Source organism: Salvelinus sp. IW2-2015, linkage group LG9, assembly GCF_002910315.2.
Source record: "Salvelinus sp. IW2-2015 linkage group LG9, ASM291031v2, whole genome shotgun sequence".
In the NCBI taxonomy this organism is placed as follows: Eukaryota; Metazoa; Chordata; class Actinopteri; order Salmoniformes; family Salmonidae; genus Salvelinus; species Salvelinus sp. IW2-2015.
The window spans coordinates 12,852,269-12,872,625 of record NC_036849.1 but is presented as its reverse complement, the minus strand read 5'-3'; the positions used below and the strand labels follow the sequence as shown (position 1 = coordinate 12,872,625).

The 20,357-nt window shown below is 41.0% G+C and overlaps 1 protein-coding gene across 2 annotated transcripts in view; it reads left to right on the top strand.

Annotated features, from left to right (window-relative positions):
- Positions 1-528: 528 nt before the first annotated feature.
- The window catches only part of LOC111968585 (syntaxin-binding protein 6), a 95,785-nt gene continuing 75,956 nt past the window's right edge, over positions 529-20,357 (top strand). Inside the window, exons 1-2 of one of the 2 annotated variants that reach the window (XM_023994262.2) lie at positions 529-801; positions 16,377-16,594. In XM_023994262.2, coding sequence (XP_023850030.1) covers positions 16,441-16,594 — 154 coding nt within the window. In that variant the 5' untranslated portion in view covers positions 529-801; positions 16,377-16,440. The remainder of the gene's footprint in view (positions 802-16,376; positions 16,595-20,357) is intronic. The other variant, XM_023994263.2, reaches the window with a different exon arrangement.

Sequence of the window (20,357 nt, the reverse complement as noted above, 5' to 3'; positions counted from 1 at the left end):
ACACCACACTGTTGGCATGGCTATGGGAATGAACACACTAGCAGGCAGGGTGGCAACAGCTGGCATTTGGGGAGAGCAGGCATGTGGTGTGTACATTGACAACATTTATTTAGCCTAATAGGCTACCAGTCAATTAGTGCAGAACTTTGTGCAGTTAATCAAGGAAATATACATACTGTACGTTTCCAAGCAATAATTCCAGGCAATTAAATGAAGTGTTGCAAATATTGGTTTCATGAAAGTTTATAGCCAACAATTGAAAAACAACTTTGGTTGGCCTACCAAAAGAGAGATTGAATGCATTATCATGGATGCATAGGCCTATTCAAGGCCAATATTTCAGATTTGATATCAAGCAAAGTAAGAAAATATAGAAGGACAACCACTATAAATCCTTCTCATTCGAAGGAAAACAACTATAAATCATGGCAAACATACTTGTTATTTTGGAGGAGTGCTTTTGAGAGTCAAATCAAATCCAGATTGCATTTACGTAGCGCCTACTCCACGTGACTGGCGGTTTGGAAACCTTGCTGTGAGAACCTGCTACTGCTTTTCCATCGAGACAGCAGTTGTGGCGCGCTAGTAGTCTAGCTCTGCGAGAGTTTGAGGCGCTCTGTCTTTCTTTGAAATACGACTGTTGAACGAAATTAGGCTACTTCTATGTCAAAAACGACATGCTACCTTTAACTTTGATTAGATAACAGGAACGACTTTGCAAGTGAAAGTTCATGGACTCACGGTGATATCCTTTGAGGCTTTGACGCTTGAACCACACGTGAAACAGTCGCCTAACAAGAAGTGAGTTACTTTTATATTTACTGTTCTGTTTACTCTCGGTTTTTCATATTATGAAAATGTTATATACACATAATAGCAAGTTCAAATTGTGTGATGAGTTAGTTATCTACGTTTGTACTGGACTTTCGTTCAACTATTAACATTAGAGCGCAGAGTCCTGTTTGTGTCACTCTGTCTTCACGGTGCCTGTAGCAAGATTCAGCTAAATATCTCCTAGAAGTTGTTACTGTTAAAGGCACTTCATTAGTTTACGACCTATTGCACACGTCAAAACATTCATTCAATGGATTATTCAGGATTTGAAGACTTACATCTTGTAAAATGCATGCAAAACAAATAATTTAAGTATTTGGGGCTGAAGTCTGACACCAAGTTAATTTCAATGCTACACTGTCTAAGTAAAGTTTGTTCAAATTGTACAGAACATTCGACTATTGCAAAATCTGGCTTTCAAAGGCATGCCACTCACAGTACACCGCAACCACGCCGCCTAATTTTGAAGTCTTATTTTCCCATGCTCATAATTTTCAAACTGAGACTATGGTGTTTTGAACACTAGCCAGACATTGTTCAAACTTCAAATAGCCCCCGATCTGATTTCAGGGAGGCTTTTGTCACAAGCTTCATAGAATGGCAAATATTTCATTTATGCTCCTAATAATAATGCATCCTGCTAGTTTCATATAAGGATGCTTTATTGCAAGAGCTATATTTTCATAACCTGAAGCTCATTATTATGTGCTCATCTGTATATTAAGACATTAACTGTGGGTTGAACTTAATATAAAATGTCAGTCAGGCTCAGGGGAGAACGACTGACCCCTCTCATTGAAGCCACGACGTTCAAGGCCAACCACGGTACTGCAGGCATTCTTTGCAGAAAACCGGATCTCCCATTTTATAGGGAATGGGGAAATGGCCATTTTATATTACACCTGATGTATGTCCTTGAACCGATTATTCTTAAATCGCACACAGAATAAGTTATAAGGATCATTTAGTAGCTATTGGCAGCCTGCAGTACCCCGGTCGGCATTCTGCTTGACATACTCAATGAGAGGGGGCAGTACTGAGCTAGCCTGCAACGTCAATAAATCTCCCACATGAAACGACATTTTAAGACTTCCTTGGCTTCAAATGCACTATTTAGTGTTCTCATAGGAACGAATTGTATCACGTGATCGATAGCTTTTTCCATTCATAAATAGTCATTGGTCAGGCTATTGAGAAAGTCATTAATATACGTGGGATTTGATTTGTTTGAATACCACACCCAGCAATAAGGAAAAGTCACATGAGTATCATTGATCATAAGTTTGTTTGACTTTTATGGTTTATAAAAACCCAGGATGTCCTGTTCATATGAAGCTATTGTTGAAAGCAGTAACCTAATGGAAGGCAGTTTTCCATGAGAAAAAAATAAATATTTACCAGCCTAATGGCCAGATACTATTGTGTATGTGTAACAATGCAATGCTCAGACAGCTGATTTGAAATGGGGGTAGTACTTGACTTCAGTTCTCTCACACACCTGCACACAGAGAGAGAGAGAGCGAGAGAGAACATTTTCCACATGTTCACTTTAATAAATACAATCGTGTACCACGTGATCCTATGGAACATTACAAGAAGGAGAATGTAAAACACAGCCAAAAACATGGCTTGCTGAATCTATGGAACATATGTTCTGAAGTGCTGTGTTTTGAAGCACTTGTGGAAACCGTATCATTTTGCAGGGCTATTGGCCCTACTCCAAAACCATATCAAAGCAATTCATTAGTTATTAGTTCATGCAGATGTGCATGTTGCTGTAACCTTGCTAACCTACAATATTACTCTGTCATAACTTAGTGGCTATCATATTGGACTTGAGTAATATCAAAAACCTCTTAATTTGATGTCATTGCAAAGCAATTAGGCTAGCCCCAAATGTATTATGTAACAAGTCTAACAACATGTCCGTTTTGTTACTAGGGTAATTACAGTAGCCTTCAGGGTTACTCAAATGGCATGAGTGGAAGGTAATGTAAGGTGTGAACCCACTAAAATCAGGCTGTTACTAATCATTTTCCTCTGAACATTGTTATTTTTCCCAGTTCCATAGTGTTTAGGCAAACTACAATGCTGAGCTTGAGTTTGTATTGGAGCCAAAGTGTGGAAAAAGCCATTTGGAAAATGCAATACATTTAAGCTGGGTGGTAATTGCTCATTGCAGATAAATCCTATGTCTGTATTGCCAAGTCTCTGACAGGTTGGGGCCATGCAGGGCTGCTGCTTCCACCTTATTCACCTCATCTCTTGCTCTCCTTAATACTACTTCTTATCTCCTAGCTGTTGACCAACCCAATTAACTCCAAATGCACACCACACTCCCATGAAGTATTTAATTGCAACATTTAGGCTGCTCGAGTACACCATGAAAGATAGGCTATTGGAAATGATTAGACTATCTAACCTATTACACATGGTGTGATGATTTTGACTGGTTTTTCTCTGAATATCCACTGCCATGCTTGCTGGAAGGGAAAGTGGAGACACTCCTTTTTTGTGCAATGAGAAGATAGCCGAACTAACGAGGCCAGTTTCCTGTCTTCAGTGGCTCATATAATGGAGAGTGGAACAAAACCAATCCTTGCTAGTTTCCGATGAAGCTTCAACATGGGAACACACTGTCCCATCCCACCACTTGGCTGGAGGATGCACACATGAAATGACATCACTAGGCAAGTGTGTATGGGCAAACAGCCTTAACACACTTTATACAAATTACAAAGCATATTCATGCAAAACCAACACAGCTAAGGGAATGTTCAGTGAAACTTAAATAACAGGTTTCCAATTTGTCATACTTCAGCTAGTTTGGATCTTTGTTTGTTTTACAGGTAAGGAGGATCTATTGACACTATGTAACTTTGCTTGTAATACTTGCAGTGCATTTGGAAAGTATTCAGACCCCTTCCCTTTTCCCACATTGTTACGTTACAGCCTTATTCTAAAATCGATTAAATGCATTTCTTTCCTCATCAACCTACTCACAGTACCCCATAATGACAAAGCGAAAACAGGTTTTTAGAAATTTTAGCAAATTGAAAACATATCTTATTTACATAAGTATTCAGACCCTTTGCTATGAGACTCGAAATTGGGCTCAGGTGCATCCTGTTTCCATTTTTCATCCTTGAGATGTTTTTACAACTTGATTGTAGTCCACCTGTGGTAAATTCAATTGATTGGACATGATTTGCAAAGGCACACACACTTGTCAATATAAGGTCCCACAGTTGATTGTGCATGTCAGAGCAAAAAACAAGCCATGAGGTGGAAGGAATTGTCCATGGAGCTCCGAGACAAGATTGTGTTGAGGCACCGATCTATGGACGGGGTACCAAAACATTTCTGCAGCATCAAAGGTCCCCAAGAAGACAGTGGCCTCCATTCTGAAATGGAAGAAGTTTGGAACCACCAAGACTCTTCCTAGAGCTGGCCGCCCGGCCAAACTGAGCAATTGAGGTTGAAGGGCCTTGATCAGTGGGGTGACCAAAAACCTGATGGTTATTCTGACAGATCTCCAGAGTTCCTCTACTGAGATGGGTGTCTTTCTTGAAGGTTCTCCCATCTCTGCAGCGCTCCACCAATCAGGCCTTTATGGTAGAGTGGCCAGATGGAAACCACATTCAAATGTTTTGACATGATTTAGAAATAAACACACCTATCAATATAAGGTCCCACAGTTGACAGTGCATGTCAGAGCAGAAACTATACCGTGAAGTCCAAGGAACTGTCCGTAGATCTCAGAGATATAATTGTCATGAGGCATATATCTGGGGAAATGTATAAAACATTTTTAGTGTTGAAAGTTTCCAAGAACACAGCGGGAAATGGAGAAAATATGGAACTAACCAGACTCTGCCTAGAGCTTGGCTGACCAACTAAACTGAGCAACTAGGCAAGAATGCCCTGTGTCAGGGAGGTGACCATCAACCCAATGACCACGCTGACAGAACTAAAGAGTTCATTGGCTAAGATGGTAGAACCTGCCAAAAGGACAACAGTCTCTACAGCACTTCACCAATCTGTTCTTTATGGGAGAGGGGCCAGATGGAAGCCATTCCTGAGAAAAAGGCTCATGAAAGCATGCCTGGAATTTGCAAAAATGCACGTGATAGATTCTGTGGTCTGATGAGACAAATGTAACTATTTGGCCTGAATGCAAAGTGTAATGTCTGGAGGAAACCAGAAACAGCTCATCTCCCATCTAACACCATCCCTACCGTGACGCACGGTGGTGCATCCCCACAGCATCATGCTATGGGGATGCTTTTCAGCAGCAGGGACTGGGAGACTGGTAAGGATAGAGGGAACATGGCGCCAAATACAGGCAAATGCTTAATGAGAACCTGCTAAAGAGTGTAAACAACCTTTGACTGGGGGTGCGGTTTACATTCCAACAAGACAATGACCCCAAGCATACAGCCAAAGCAACGCTGGAATGGCTTCAGAACAAGAATGTGAAAGTCCTTGAGTGGCCCAGACTTCAATCCCATTGAAATTCTGTGGAAAGACTTGAAGATTGCTGTTCACCATCACTTCCCATCTAACTTAACAAAGCTTGAAAATCTGCAAGGAAGAATGAGAAAAAATCCAGATTTGCAAAGCTGATACAGACATACAAAACACGACTCAACTGTAATAGTTGCCAAAGGTGATTCTACAAAATATTACACATTTTTAAAAACATGTTTTCACTTTGTCATTGTGTGTGTATGTGTGAGAGAGAACCTATTCAAGCTGTAACACAACATAATGTGGAATAAGTCAAGGACTTTCTGAAGGTACTTCAATAGAATGAATAGAACGCATTCAAGTCAATGATGGCATAATGGGTGGACTGGCAGCCATTGCGAGTGTACCCATTAGAGCAAAGCAGGAAGTGTACCCATCAATATGTGCTATGATTTTGTTGATTCAACTCCATTGACATTACGAAAAATCCATTGCATGAGCCATATCAGTTAACATCATTTGAATTAACATTCTACATTGGCATGCAGAAGATTGCATCATAATATCAAGCAGCTATTGCGAGTGTACCCGTAAGATAACGAGTCAAATTGCCAGGGATAGAGGTTCAAAGTCCATTATATTCATTGTTTGCTACAATACCTTGCTTGTTTCAGCAAGGGGCAAACATTTTTAGCACGTTGTTAAGAGTCCATATTATTGCCTCCCGAGTGGCGCAGTGGTCTAAGGCATTGCATCGTAGTGCTTGAGGCGTCACTACACACCCGGGTTCGATCCCAGGCTGTGTCACAACCGGCCGTGACTGTGAGTCCCATAGGGCGGTGCACAATTGGCCCAGCATCGTCCAGGTTAGGGTAGGGTTTGGCCGGGGAGTACCATTACTTGGCTTATTGTGCTCTAGCGACTTCCGGTCGTCAGTTGAATGGTGTTTTCTCCGACACATTGGTGCAGCTGGCTTCCAGGTGTAAAGAAGCGACCTTCATCTCCCCCGAGCTCGTTGGGGAGCTGCAGCAATGAGAAAAGATTGTTATTGGATATCACGAAAAAGGGGGTAAAAAATTAGTCCATATTATTGCAGAAACGGAGTCAACCGCACAAATGCGGTCTTCGTTAGCTGTTCGTTCCAAACGGTTATGACTGTTATTTTCATGACGCTCTTCATCCATAACCGTCGGTTACACGATTATACGGTAATTGTGCCAGTCCTACTACACTGCCAGTATTTCCTTACTGCTCATGTTAAGAGGAGTAGGCTTACTAAAAAATGCCCTGACCCAAACCAATTTAAGATTTGTACTGTTTCTCACCTCACGTGATAGTTTTATGTGGAACTATGCCACTAATGTTTTCAGTGAATGTGTTCTTCTGCAATGTATTTCTCACCTTAGGCCTAGATCCTTCAATAAATATAGCATAAAGAATGTTGTCACCTTGTTTTTTAAAACATTGTGCAGACAGTGACACCATTGTGAAATCTCTCTGCTGTAAGTAATACTCTGGAACAATTTTCACGCACCTGTTGTGGAACATTTCAAGTTAATGTAGGTCTATCTTCTACATACTGCATCCATTTCAAGCACAGTGTTTTACCTGCCAAACGCTATGCAACTGTATTCCTTTAGAAATAAATAGTATTTTCCCGATATGAATATTCTCATTCCTCCCCTGAAAGACAGCTGTTTTAGAGCGGGCTCCCTCTCATCATCCTTCCTGCATTCTACTCTGTTAGAGGCCCACCCTCTACAAACTCACACTCGAGCAGAGCTGAAGAGTAGCTGTTATTCCTGTTGATAGTGGAGCGTTCTCTAAGGAATGTGAATGGAAGATAAGCCCCAGGAATGTGATTTCCCCTGCTTATCGCCGTCTCACTGGCTCGATCTGCAAACTGCCATCTGAAAACAACACTGGATGTGGCACAAAGAAAGTTAAACATAACACCTTGGCATCACACCAGGCACGGTGCTCCAACTGTGGGTTGGTTAGTGCACAGATTAGAGTTGGGCGGTATTTGGGTGGATTTTCATACCGTTTTTGTACCATACCGCACAAAACAATTCAGGCAACAGGGATCTTGATCCAGAAGGGGATTGAAGATTGAATGTCTGTAGTCTGGTACCAGTCTTTGCCACTCTATCTCATTGCCAAAGAGACTGGCCTTTCAGCAGTCTCAATGTTCAATATGCAGCTGGATTTAAGGCGGAGTTGCTCGTTGGTTGTTGGAAATAACATGAGTATGTTGATAACCTGTGAGGGTTATCAACTCATCAGTTCTCCTTGATCATTAATGATTCATATTTGAAGATGACAGAAAGGCCAGTTTCTTTGGCAATGACAATGAGTGGTAAGGAGTGGAATGTTAGCTAAAGAGACTCGTACTTAGGCTAGAATGTCTCTGCTGTAACCAAAAAGCTTGATCTAGCCACTTAGCTAGCAAGTTAGCAAAACAAATGCATAACTGGAGCCCTGAGCTGTGTGTATATACTTTATTTGACACATCTTACATTTCTTGTAGTTATACTTCATTTATAGTCATAAGCATTGCAATATCATACCGTCTGTATTTCAAAATACCCCAGTATAAATGGTATATCGCCCAAGCCTATTTCAAATCCTCCCTTTTCTGAAGGATTCTTCAAAGGGTTGTTAAACCCTAACCTTTCTCCATTAACTGTAAATGTCAGAGGAAAGTAGCTGTAACAACAGCATTCCAAATTTCTCACTATACCAAAGATTAATCATAAACAATCAGGAATCAGTTGTTTCCTGATTTTTCTGGTCGTTTTTTAAATCATTGTTTGGCAATTCTGGAAGATGTCAAACTAATTGAACTGGCTTTGTGGTAGCCTCCGCTTTTGCAAATCCTGCACCTGTCCTATTGTTGTGAAGCTCTCTCAGCCTGGCTGTTGTGCCAGAATTCTATTGGCCTGTGTAAAGAAGTAAGCAGGGAAAGGAGTGGTGGGGAGTGCTGAAAGTTTTGGCTGTGGGCTAAAGCGAAGCACCCTTACTCAAGAGGCCTCTGGAGAGCCGTGAGCTCTGGCTGAACAGATTTCACGTTAACACACTAAACAAAAGGAGAGACTGCATCCGGCACCGACCCCTCCTTTCACCGCTTGGCGAGGTACAGTGAATTAAGTGTTTCTGGGAAGGGAGTGATTGTCACTGGAAAATGGGGTGACAGACATGGTTACAACGCAAGTCTCGTTTTCAGTGTCGTAAAGTACTTAAGTAAAAATACTTTAAAGTATTTTTGGGGGGTATCTGTACTTTACTATTTATTTTTTACAACTTTTACTTCACTACATTCCTTAAGAAAAGAATACATTTCCAGAAGTACTCATATTTTGAATGCTTAGCAGGACAGGAAAATGGTCCAATTCACACACACTTATCAAGATAACATCCCTGGTCATCCCTACTGCCTCTAAACAGCCATCACTAACATAGAGAGTCTGCTGCCAACATATGGACTCAAATCTCTGGCCACTTAAATAAACAGACTTAATAAAGGTATCACTAGTCACTTTAAATAACGGCACTTTAATGTTTACATATCCTACATAACTCATCTCATATGTATATACTTTATTCTACACCATCTACTGCATCTTGCCTATGCCGCCCGCATGCCATCGCTCATCCATATATTTATATGTACATATTCTCATTCATCCCTTTACATTTGTGTGTATAAGGTCGTTGTTGTGAATTTGTTAGATTACTTGTTAGATTTTACTGCATAGTCGGAACTAGAAGCACAAGCATTTCGCTACACTCACATTAACATCTGCTAACCATGTGTATGTGACCAATACAATTTGATTTGATCTGGCGGACTCACTAAACACAAATGTTTTGTTTGTAAATTAGTGTTGGAGTGTGCCCCTCGCTATTCATGTATGTATGTTATTTATATATATATATATAAAATGGTGCCTTCTGGTTTGCTTAATATAGGACTTAAAAATGATAATTATATTATAGCAATTATGTTTACTTAGGTATATTTAAAACCAAATACTTTTAGACTTTTACTCAATTAGTATTTAACTGAGTGTCTTTCACTTTTACTTTAGTCATTTTCTGTTAACATGTATTTACTTTTTTCTATAGTATGACAATTGGGTACTTTTTCCACAGCTGGTTTTCACCATTGCCAGGCAGTGTCGGAATGTAAGGCTGATGTAATTCAAACCATCACTGAAAAGTGAAATCCACCCTCAATCTCCAAGGTCCTCCCTTCCATCCCTCACGCTTCAGTTGCCCACCTGAGGCACGATATAGACTCCCCACTGTCTGCCGACAGCTTTGGGAGACACAGGGAGCCTTCTCTCTCAGCTGGAGGATGGTAGTGGATCGGTAGGGACACCCAGGATTAGGGCTACTATCTGTATCCCTCTCTCGCTCTCTCTATGCCTCTATACCCCCTTCTTAAGGTGACAGTAGGACCATTGACATTTGACGTTCAGGTTTACTTGTGTCTTCATATGATTTGTGTTTGAGGCCATCTCTCAAAAGAAAATCGAAGTTTTCATATGTTTTATTCATACGCGTAGGTGCATAATGAAGCGTATTATTCCCACTATTATTAATTTCATTTAAGTTCTGAATTACTAGAGAATCATTTGTACAGAGATTGGTGGGCACCACTGGGCTGAAATGGTGGAAGAACAAAGTGTTTCTGTTTTTTATAGGAAACGGAACAAGGCCCTATCTGTCTGTGTGTACGCCTGTGTCATTTAAGATTAGGTAGGACTAGGGTTGCACATTTTGGGGAATATTCAGAGGTGGAAACTTTCCGTGGGAATTAACGGGAATACATGGGAATAAATATTAATACCATTTAAATGTAGATGTTTTTTGCATTGGATATATTTACCATATCATATGGAGACATAAACCTTTTACCTTATCATAAGTAGACATAATTGCAAATGATTAAATCCTTCCACTAGAAATGAAAAAACTATTTTAGTTATGAATTGAACATTAATTAAATTCACATGGGATTATTTCACTGAACAACAAAAGGGAATATTGAATGATCCCCAATGATCCATCCCATCTCCCAAAAACGTTTTCAACATATGTCTGTAAAATGATAGTCTAGAAACAAAAGCTTTGGTTGTCTTCCCCTCAGGCTTCCATGTCTTCTCCCTGGACCTCAATGTCCACCTCTTGAACATCAGTCTGAGGCCTCATCTTCACTGTCACTTACCAACCTTGTTGAGGATGGCTCGTTGTCATGCTCAAAAAGCCTCAAATTTGCCCGGGTGGCCACCAATTTTTCAACCCTTGTATTGGTCAGCCTGTTGCGTGCTTTGGTGTGTTCCCAAACAAGGGCCAGTTGCGCTCTGAGGCGGCTGATGTTGGTGGGATTTGGAGGATGATGGAGGCAACAGGGGAAAGAGCCTCAGATCCACAAAGTCCCTTCCACCAGGTTGCTGATGAGATATGTTGGCACGACTGCCATATTGCATCCATCCTAAAGCCCTTGACTGGAAGTGTACTTCGCCAGACTGCCAAGAACCTTGCCCTCATCCAGGCCAAGGTGGCGAGACACGGTAGTGATGACACCATAGGCCTTGTCGATCTCTGCACCAGACAGGATGCTCTTGCCAGCATACTTGGGGTCCAACATGTACGCTGCGGTGTGTATGGGCTTCAGGCAGAAGTCTTCATGCTTTTTGATGTATTTCAGAACTGCAGTTTCCTCTGCTTGGAGCAACAGTGAAGTGAACAGGGCAGTATGGATTTCTTCTCTTACACCTGCAAGCAGTCTGAACTTCAGACAGGATGGCATTGTCTCCCTCAATCTGTGCAATGGCTACTGCTATAGGTTTCAGGAGTTTCAGGCTGCTTATCACTCTCTCCCAAAATAGATCATCCAGGAGGATCCTGTTGATGGGGCTGTCCATAACGGCAGACTGTGATATGGCCATTTTTTGGAGAGACTCCTTCCCTCCAGGAGACTGTCAAACATGATGACAACACCACCCCAACTGGTGTTGCTGGGCAGCTTCAATGTGGTGCTCTTATTCTTCTCACTCTGCTTGGTGAGGTAGATTGTGGTATAACTTGATGACCCTTCACATACCTAACCATATCCTTGGCTCTCTTGTAGAGTGTATCCATTGTTTTCAGTGCCATGGTGTCCTTGAGGAGCAGATTCAATGCACGAGCAGCACAGCCAATGGGTGTGATGTGAGGGTAGGACTCCTCCACTTTAGACTAAGCAGCCACCATGTTTGCAGCATTGTCTGTCACCAGTGCAAGTACCTTGTGGTCCAAGGTCATTGATGACTGCCTTCAGCTCATCTGCAATGTTGCTTTTTCTTCTACATTAGCTGCAGTGAAATGTCTCCACATATCAGATTGTGCCCGTGGCATTTTCTTGTAAAGATTAGTTAAGCAGTTAGATTAAACAACTAATTTTGTAAGATGTTTTAAAATGAAACGTGTATGGAAACCGGTGAATTAACGCTCCTCAGTTAGCAGGCTCAAGCAAGCTAAAACCCACATGGTAGCAAAAACTAACTAGCAGAAATTGTTAACAAGTTAGAAATTATTTAACACACTTTGCTGTAGGCTACTATTTACTAGTTGACAAAAAATCATGTATGTTATATACAATATATTCACCCCACCCAGTATTGTAATCAAAACTTACCAGAAAGCATGTAGTCCTTGGCTCAGACAGTGTAGTAGTGTGGCCTCAAGAGCTTCTCATTAGTGTGCAAGATCTTGAGAATCAGCTGTGCATGATGGAAGAGTGCACTGCACATGTGATAAAAGAATGCACTTTTATGAGCATGGCATAATTTTTGGGAATGTAGTATTATTGTTATTATTATTATTGCCTGCATCTAGCTGATCTAGGGTTTAATCATTAGTCCAACAATTGGAAACAAGAGTTTCTATTGGACAAATTCAGATATGTTTATCCCTGTTCTGTCTGCTTACGTTAAACATTTTTCAACAGAATCGCCGATATGAATACACCCCTGATCACCCGCACACACACTTCACTTTAATAGCAACCACATATGAACCGCATGATCACTTTGCTTGTTGTATATTTCCTTCTCGCATCTACACGCACTCCTCCTCTCACCTTTTCTCTTCGCTTGTGGACTTCAGTGCCCAACACAACAGCTGTCTGTGACCAGGCGAAAAACCTTTCCAAGCCAAACCTTCATACTATAACCAATAACCGCTACACACAGCTTACATCGTTGTCACCATATTAGCTAGTCATAGTCAACATAGCTAGTAGACATGTCAGTTCATGTTGCAAGAGCTCTCATAGGTTGGAGGGCACCCTCAGAAGTTGTCATAATTACTGTGTAAGTATGGAAGGGGGTGAGAACCATGAGCCTCCTAGATTTTGTATTGAAGTCAATGTACTCAGAGGAGGACAGAAGCTAGCTGTCCTCCGGCTACCCCATGGTGCTACCCCAGGGAGTGCTGTTGAGGCATCAAGTGTGTTTATATCAATTTGTTGACGTGAATATGTAGAATAGTTTTATCATTTTTTATATTTTACTTTTACATTTAACTATTCACATTTTTTTTGAAATTCACTGAGGAGGATGGTCTTCCCTTTCCTCCTCTGGGGAGCCTCCACTGGTGTATGCACATGTCTGTAGATTTAGGTGTTGGATGTTTTAAACATTACAAGGAAAGACACTTTTGTTGGCTAATTGCTCTTAAAGAACTCTTGACTTGTATGGTGTTTACTCTGAGATAGACAATTTGTTTAGAGCCTCATCTGCTGATGTTTTGAAATGCCATTTGCTGAGCTGGATTGTTTTACTGTTTGGTTTTTAGGCCAGTTAAATTGTGCCCTGTGGATAGGTGTACCTAGCAGTAGAAACAGTTACTGTGCCAATGCTTAGAACTAAATCTCGCCAGATGCAGCACCATTCATGATTCAGAAATCAAAATGTCTGAAAGTAAACAATCCTGGCTTTTCTGGATGGAATCTCGATGTCTCTTGACGTTTCATATTACCTGTTGTATTTATTGTTCTCAAAGAAAGACCAGAATGTTTTTCTAGCTGGACTGTTGAAGATGAAGAGATGGGTGCTCAGTGTTTCCTCTATCTCAGAGCTTCAGATAAGTGTTTGGCAGTTGAGGAGGAGAAGCAAGGAAACAAAATAGTTCCACAGAAACATAATCCGCAGCGTTGGAAGCTTAACCTTGATGTACAGTCGTTTGCTTATCTGGTTTAATAAGTCAACTGTTCTTCCTCCATCAAAACTACAAAAAGCTGTTAGTGTTTTCCCTACAATTAATTAGTCTTGGCAACGCTTCTAACGCTGCGGATTATGTTTCTGTGGAACTATTTTGTTTCCTTGCTTCTCCTCCTCAACTGCCAAACACTTATTTGAAGCTCAATGCAGTGTGAAAAACTGTTATTTTGGGCCTGCTTATTAGAAATCCAAATTGACGATGGCAGTGTTGCTATGCCTCCTGAGTCGCCTAATTCATGTAGCATTTGTTGTGACGGACAGTTATATTTTTGTATCACCAGTGCACCACCTCCGTGTGTGTGTCTGGCTGAGACAATGATTAAACGCCATAGTTCTCTGGAGAGCATTTGGACACAATTAAACACTGTTGTTTATGACTGCGTCCTCCATTAATGTAACCACAATTGCACTGCCTCAGCACTGCTTTCTCTGACACGATCAGCAAAGCACATTGTGTTTGAGGACCTGGGTGTTCCGTCTCATTCGATGACGAGCTGCCAGTTTATAATGTGAACAAAGTTACATTTAAAAGATATATTTCAAGTAATGTCAAATGTGATGACTGTTCAATGGCAATGAGATGTTTCTGAAAAGTTTCCTAACTGAAGTCATTAAAATTTTGCAGCAGATGTTGGAGGGAACATTGCCTGTGTAATATTAAGAGAGATGTCGATATTTGCACCACTCCACTGAAACGATGGCCTGTCTTCCATATTGGAGGCGGTCACTCATTCTGTCATTACATTTTTTTATAGGGCCATTTATTTTGGGGAGCAGAATGTTTCTGAAATGAGATTGGAGTGGTCTTTCTGATGCTGGGGACTGGAAAAGCACAAAGCAGTCCGATGTAATGGCCATTTTTCTTTTATTTCTTCCGGGACTGATCTCTCACTGCTTTCGCAATGTGATTTCTTCTGACATGTAACAAAGACATTGTTTCTACCAGTGTGTCTTTTCCTCCCTTCATAATAAGAATAATTCAGTGATATGGGCTGGACTGATTGATTTAGGCTAGAATGTTCTGGAGAAAGTTTGCATTGACAATACATGATTTATGTGAGAGCTACAGGTAACTGCCAAAATAATGGAAACACTTAAGTAAATGAGGGATACAAAGTATATTGAAAGCAGGTGCTTCCAGACAGGTGTAGTTCCTGAGTTAATCAAGCAATTAGCATCCTATCGTGCTTAGGGTCAATTGTAAAAATGCTGGGCAGGTAATTATTTTGATCATTGTTTTGGCTACAATGGCTATGCCCCAACAAGATGACAATGCCCCCATCCACAGGGTACGAGTGGTCACTGAATGGTTTGATGAGCATGAACATAATGTCAACCATATGCCATGACTGACTCAGTCACCAGATCTCAACCCAATTGAACACTTATGGGAGATTCTGGAGCGGCACCTGAGACAGCGTTTTCGGGGTCACCTTATTTTTTTCATTGTGAAGATAGATTTTTTTGCAGCTGCAGAGTTTTAAAACAGCCTATCACTCGAATGTTGTTGTATTAAATCAATGCATGCGCAAGCACTCTCGCAGTCTTCCTCAATTAGATTCAAATTACATCCAAAGTAGATCATCCTGTTCAAGATTGATATATGCATATATATATATAGATGTCCTCGCTTACCTCTTTCAGGTAATACATTCAAAGCAGTATTTGCTTTATATTTAGCTAATTAATGATGGGTTATGCATAATAAGCTTCTAACTTATAGCCTCTGTCTCTTGCGCAATACACACACACCTGTGCTCCTCTGGCCTCTCTCCTTAAAAAAAGCTCCTTAGCTCTTGGAGTCCCATGCAAGAAAAGCTAGACTAGAATAGCTTGTCGGACATTTTTTTTGTGTATTTCTCATAGCAATAGACTATTCAAAGAGGGATGCAAGCTCTTGTTTGCTGAATGTTAAATACAGCAGCCAATAGAACTCATGGGTAGTTTGAAAGAAGAGCGAACGCGCGATGGCGGTAGGCTATAGCATTCATTTATTCAGACACATAACCATTCAATCTTCATGAAGAGAAGTGAAAGCCATCAATCTAATTATAGTCCTATTATACAAGCATGTCATTAGAATAATGAAGATGAGGACAACAAAACTTATTTAACTGTTGTGAGGAAAGAATGAAGCAACAATAGAAGAGGTAGGCTATAACATTAGGGGAAATATTATAAAATGTATATATGAGTCAGCCTCCTAATACAAATAGGCCCTATTATATTTTAAAATCAAATTCTCTAGCCTATACTTATAACTGTGTAGGCCGTATGTAATGCACCAGAATCCGCATGTGCCGCACCAGAAAGTTCTGTCCCAACTTTATCATGAGTTGGACTGGAATTATGCACCTCCTTCATGTAATACAGTTTACACTCAATAAGATTAGCCTACTGGAGCTTGTTTCATTTATTTACCCAAGAGAGCATATAGCTAGCTACATCTATGGGCTTTTATGTTTTTATGACATGCGTAAAGCCTATAAATCATATGTATTGGACAATCATGTAGGATATTTTGGGGTTTTGGTTTCATAAAATGTATTTAATGTATAGCTTATCAGGCTCAGGAAGCATCAGGCTTGATTTAAAAAAATATATATTTATATGCTTCATATCTTTTTGAATTACACTTCCGGTTTTGGCAGGAAATACTGGGCTACCCGGGAGAAAAGAGATTCATTCTCAGGATGCAACATTTGTAAAATACTGGGAAAATATTAAACCCTATAACCTTACCCCTTCCACCAAAGTCAAACAGTAACACTCACCAATGATCTTCTCTCTTTCCATCCACAGAGGAGCGCTGACGACCTCCTCTCCATCTACCCTCTCTCTCTGCGACTCTCCCCCCTCCCTCAAGATGAGTGCCAAGTCAGCCATCAACAAGGCGGTGTTCACACCCCACGATGAGAAGATGCTTGCAGCCGTGCAGGTGAAGAGGAGGACCAAGAAGAAGATCCCCTTCCTGGCTACTGGAGGACAGGGAGACTACATGACCTTCATCTGCCTCTCAGGTACTACAACCCTCATTTTTCACCTTTTTCATTTATTTGTCTTTCCTCTTTTTACCTCCTATCCTTTCCTAGTTGTACCTCTTTTTCTCTCGTTGTTCTGCCATTCCCCTCTTTACAGTCTTGTGTTCCTTTCCTCTCTTCACATCTGTGAGTGCTGGGGCTCCTGGGGCTCCTGTGCTGATGATGACTACTCCAGACTGACAGGTTTCCCTGTAGCATTGTCTGTGGCATGTGGCTATAATGTCCCTGCTATTGACAGGTTTTTTGATGGCAGTGGTATGAGTGTGTGTGTGTTTATTTGTATGGATGTGTGTGTGTGTTGGTGGCCCGACTAGAGGGTGCTGTGCTGCATCTGATCGAACGTGTGCCCAGAGTGATTATCCTCACTGTCAGTGTTATCAGCCTGGAATTGAGGTAACATGCTAGAGAGACCACAGTCACATTGCAACACACGTCCCCTTCAATTCACCTTCTAATACGCTCTCCGAAGAGCCTGTTTACTGTTGCTGAGCCAATATAGCAAGACCCTTAACCAATTTAGGGTTTAAATGGATGACATTTACTTTGAAATATATACTTAAAAAAAAAACTGAAATTGGGTTTAAAATAGTTTCTGAAAGATGTTCTATCCTCTGAAATATTGCACTCTTAATCAGTCATGCTCATTAATATATGAGAGATCGAGAGGAACGGGTACAGAGCATTTTCACTAGGCTAAATTACATTTCTTTAACCCATTCTGCAGTCCTATTAAACCATTCTTTGGCAGCAAATCATGTCATCATCTCAAGGTCTCAACTCATTTAATATGGATAGTGTGGGGAATTGATCTATCAGTTACACGCAACCTTGAAGGCCAGAACTACCGTGTCAAGACTCAATGTAGTCTCCCAGTAAGTAATTACAACATGGTGCAATATGACAGTTGACACTCTTTTTACCCTGATGTCTCTAGTACTGTACTGCACTCCTCTTCACCAAAATATTTTAATATATTATTATTATAATTATTCTTTTTAGATCTTAGGCACCTTTCTTAGACCTTAAGCACCTACAAATTCGTAACGTGTTGTACGAAGTGGATTTGTAACATATACGAATTGCAAGGAGAAAAATAAATATTGATATATGCAGCCATGCAATCTCCTTAGGTAAACATTGGCAGTAGAATGGACTTACTGAAGAGCTCAGTGACTTTCAACGTGGCACCGCCATAAGATGCCACCTTTACAAGTCAGTCACATTTCTGCCCTGCTAGAGATGACCCGGTCAACTGTAAGTGCTGTTATTGTGAAGTGGAAATGTCTAGGAGCAACAATGGCTGAGCCGCGAAATGCCACACAAGCTCACAGAACGGGACCGCTGATTGCTGAAAATCGTCTGTCCTCAGTTGCAACACTCACTACTGCGTTCCAAACTTTCATAGTGCCAACTGTAAAGTTTGGTGGAGGAGGAATAATGGGTTGGGGCTGGAGTTTGGGTAAAGCCCTTTCCCGTTTTAGCATGACTATGCCCCCGTGCACAAAGCGAGGTCCATACAGAAATGGTTTGTCGAGATCGGTGTGTAAGAACTTGACTGGCCTGTACAGAGCCCTGACCTCAACCCCATCGAACACCTTTGGAATGAATTGGAACGCTGACTGCGGGCCAGGCTTAATCGCCCAACATCAGTGCCCGACTTCACTAATGCTATTGTGACTAAATGGAAGTAAATCCCTGCAGCAATGTTCCAACATTTAGTGGAAGAAATAAGAAATGAATGAAGTTGTGCAAAATTGTCAGGGCCCATTTTGGCTTGTGAACACTACTTTCTAAACTACTGGCTGAAATTATTCAAAACCTCCTATAGCGTCACTTTAAATATCACTGTAAATATGTGATGCAAAAACTGTGTTGGTGGGATTTGTTGGAGGGGGAAGAAGATGAATCCTCCGTTTGTCCCACTGACTGCTATAATGTGAATGGATGCACATTCACAATTCCATTCTGGGTTCCTTGTACATGTAGCTAGGTCTACTACTACTTCTTGTAAGGGTTGTGCTTTGTGGAGCATCACAGATCCTGTCCCTCTATATGGCTCATCAGCTTGTAGGAGCTGTACACATTCACTACCGACTAGGCCAGGCCTGGGCAATTATTTTCCATGGAGGGCCACATAAGAATATATTTTTGCCATCGTGGGCCAGGATCATATTACAGGACTATACATCATGTGTATGACTGTGTTGGCAGATATATCTACTGTAAATCACATCCAGATATGCTACATATTTCACTTTTTTAACATGCACAGAAATCAACCACATCCATGTTCTCATTTTGGTAGGTAATTTCATTATTAAACATGCAATGAACTACACGGAGGGAAAAGTACACTGTGCATTCAGCACCACGGACAGAACTCTTGTTATTGGGTATTAACAAAAACACAGAGAGAGAGCTCTACATTACATTTAAACTACTCAGTGTGAGTAGATGATGTGTGAGTAAATGATGTGCACTGACTAGAGCGGTGAAGTCAGGTATAGTTTCTGACGTCGTTATGCGCAGGATTGCTAAGAGGTGAGAGTCAGTAAGAGATGATCTGTGCCTTTTTATTTCATCACTGATCATGTCTGTTCACATACGTAGGTTGACCCAAACAGTACAAACATCTTCTGGGCATGACTCTTAATCTTTGGAAAGTTTTGTTCATCGAGAGATGCATAGAACCTCATCAGTGACATTGTTTTGAATAGTTCTCCAATCACTGCATCAGACTGAAGATTGATAAGCTCAAGTTGCAGGTCAGTGGGAGCGTTATCCACATTGAAGGTGAAAGGAGAGGAAACCAACAGCATGTCATTTTCCAACACTTTGAAATCCTCAAAACAATGAGAACTCACCGTTCAAAGCACGCAGCAGCGATGTATACTTCTCCCGCTGGTCATCTGATAGAGAACAGACTAGTAGTGTTGGAAGGTGGATGTATACTTCTACCGCTGGTCATTGATAGAGAACAGACTAGTAGTGTTGGAAGGTGGATGTATACTTCTTCCACACTGGTCATCTGATAGAGAACAGACTAGTAGTGTTGGAAGGTGGATGTATACTTCTCCCACTGGTCATCTGATAGAGAACAGACTAGTAGTGTTGGAAGGTGGATGTATACTTCTCCCGCTGGTCATCTGATAGAGAACAGACTAGTAGTGTCGGAAGGTGGGTGAGATTGTTGGCTTCTACTTGGCGGGTCAGGAGGAGTAATTTTCCCTTGAAGGCTTTGACAAGGCTGTACATGTGATGTGCAAACTACTTCCCTTGTAGTTTGGAATTAATTTCATTCATGAGGGCCATGATGTCCACGGTGAAGGCAAAATCAACCAACCATTCTTTATCTTGCAGTTGATACTCAGCAATCTCTGACTTCAGATTGGCACTCCACCAACGTTCAGTCAATAAAATAAACTAACATAACTCAAGTAGCAGATATAGGATATGGTAGAAAGAGTATGTGGCCTTTTCTGTAGTCGACAGGCTGGAGGTAAAATATATGATGTAATAAGACGAACACTTTTTACATAATGCAGGTTTCTCCGATCAAATGGCCGAACCTAAATGGACATTATGGAATGGAGGAGTTTCACCCCATTGTCATGATCAGTGGTTTCAAGTTTGAATCCGTAATTCTTTTTGACAAGCTGATCATGGCGAAAAAGAAAATACTTCTGCATTTCCGGCTGTGTAAACACATTGCAAATAGGCTCGCGATAACTCCTGATAAGGT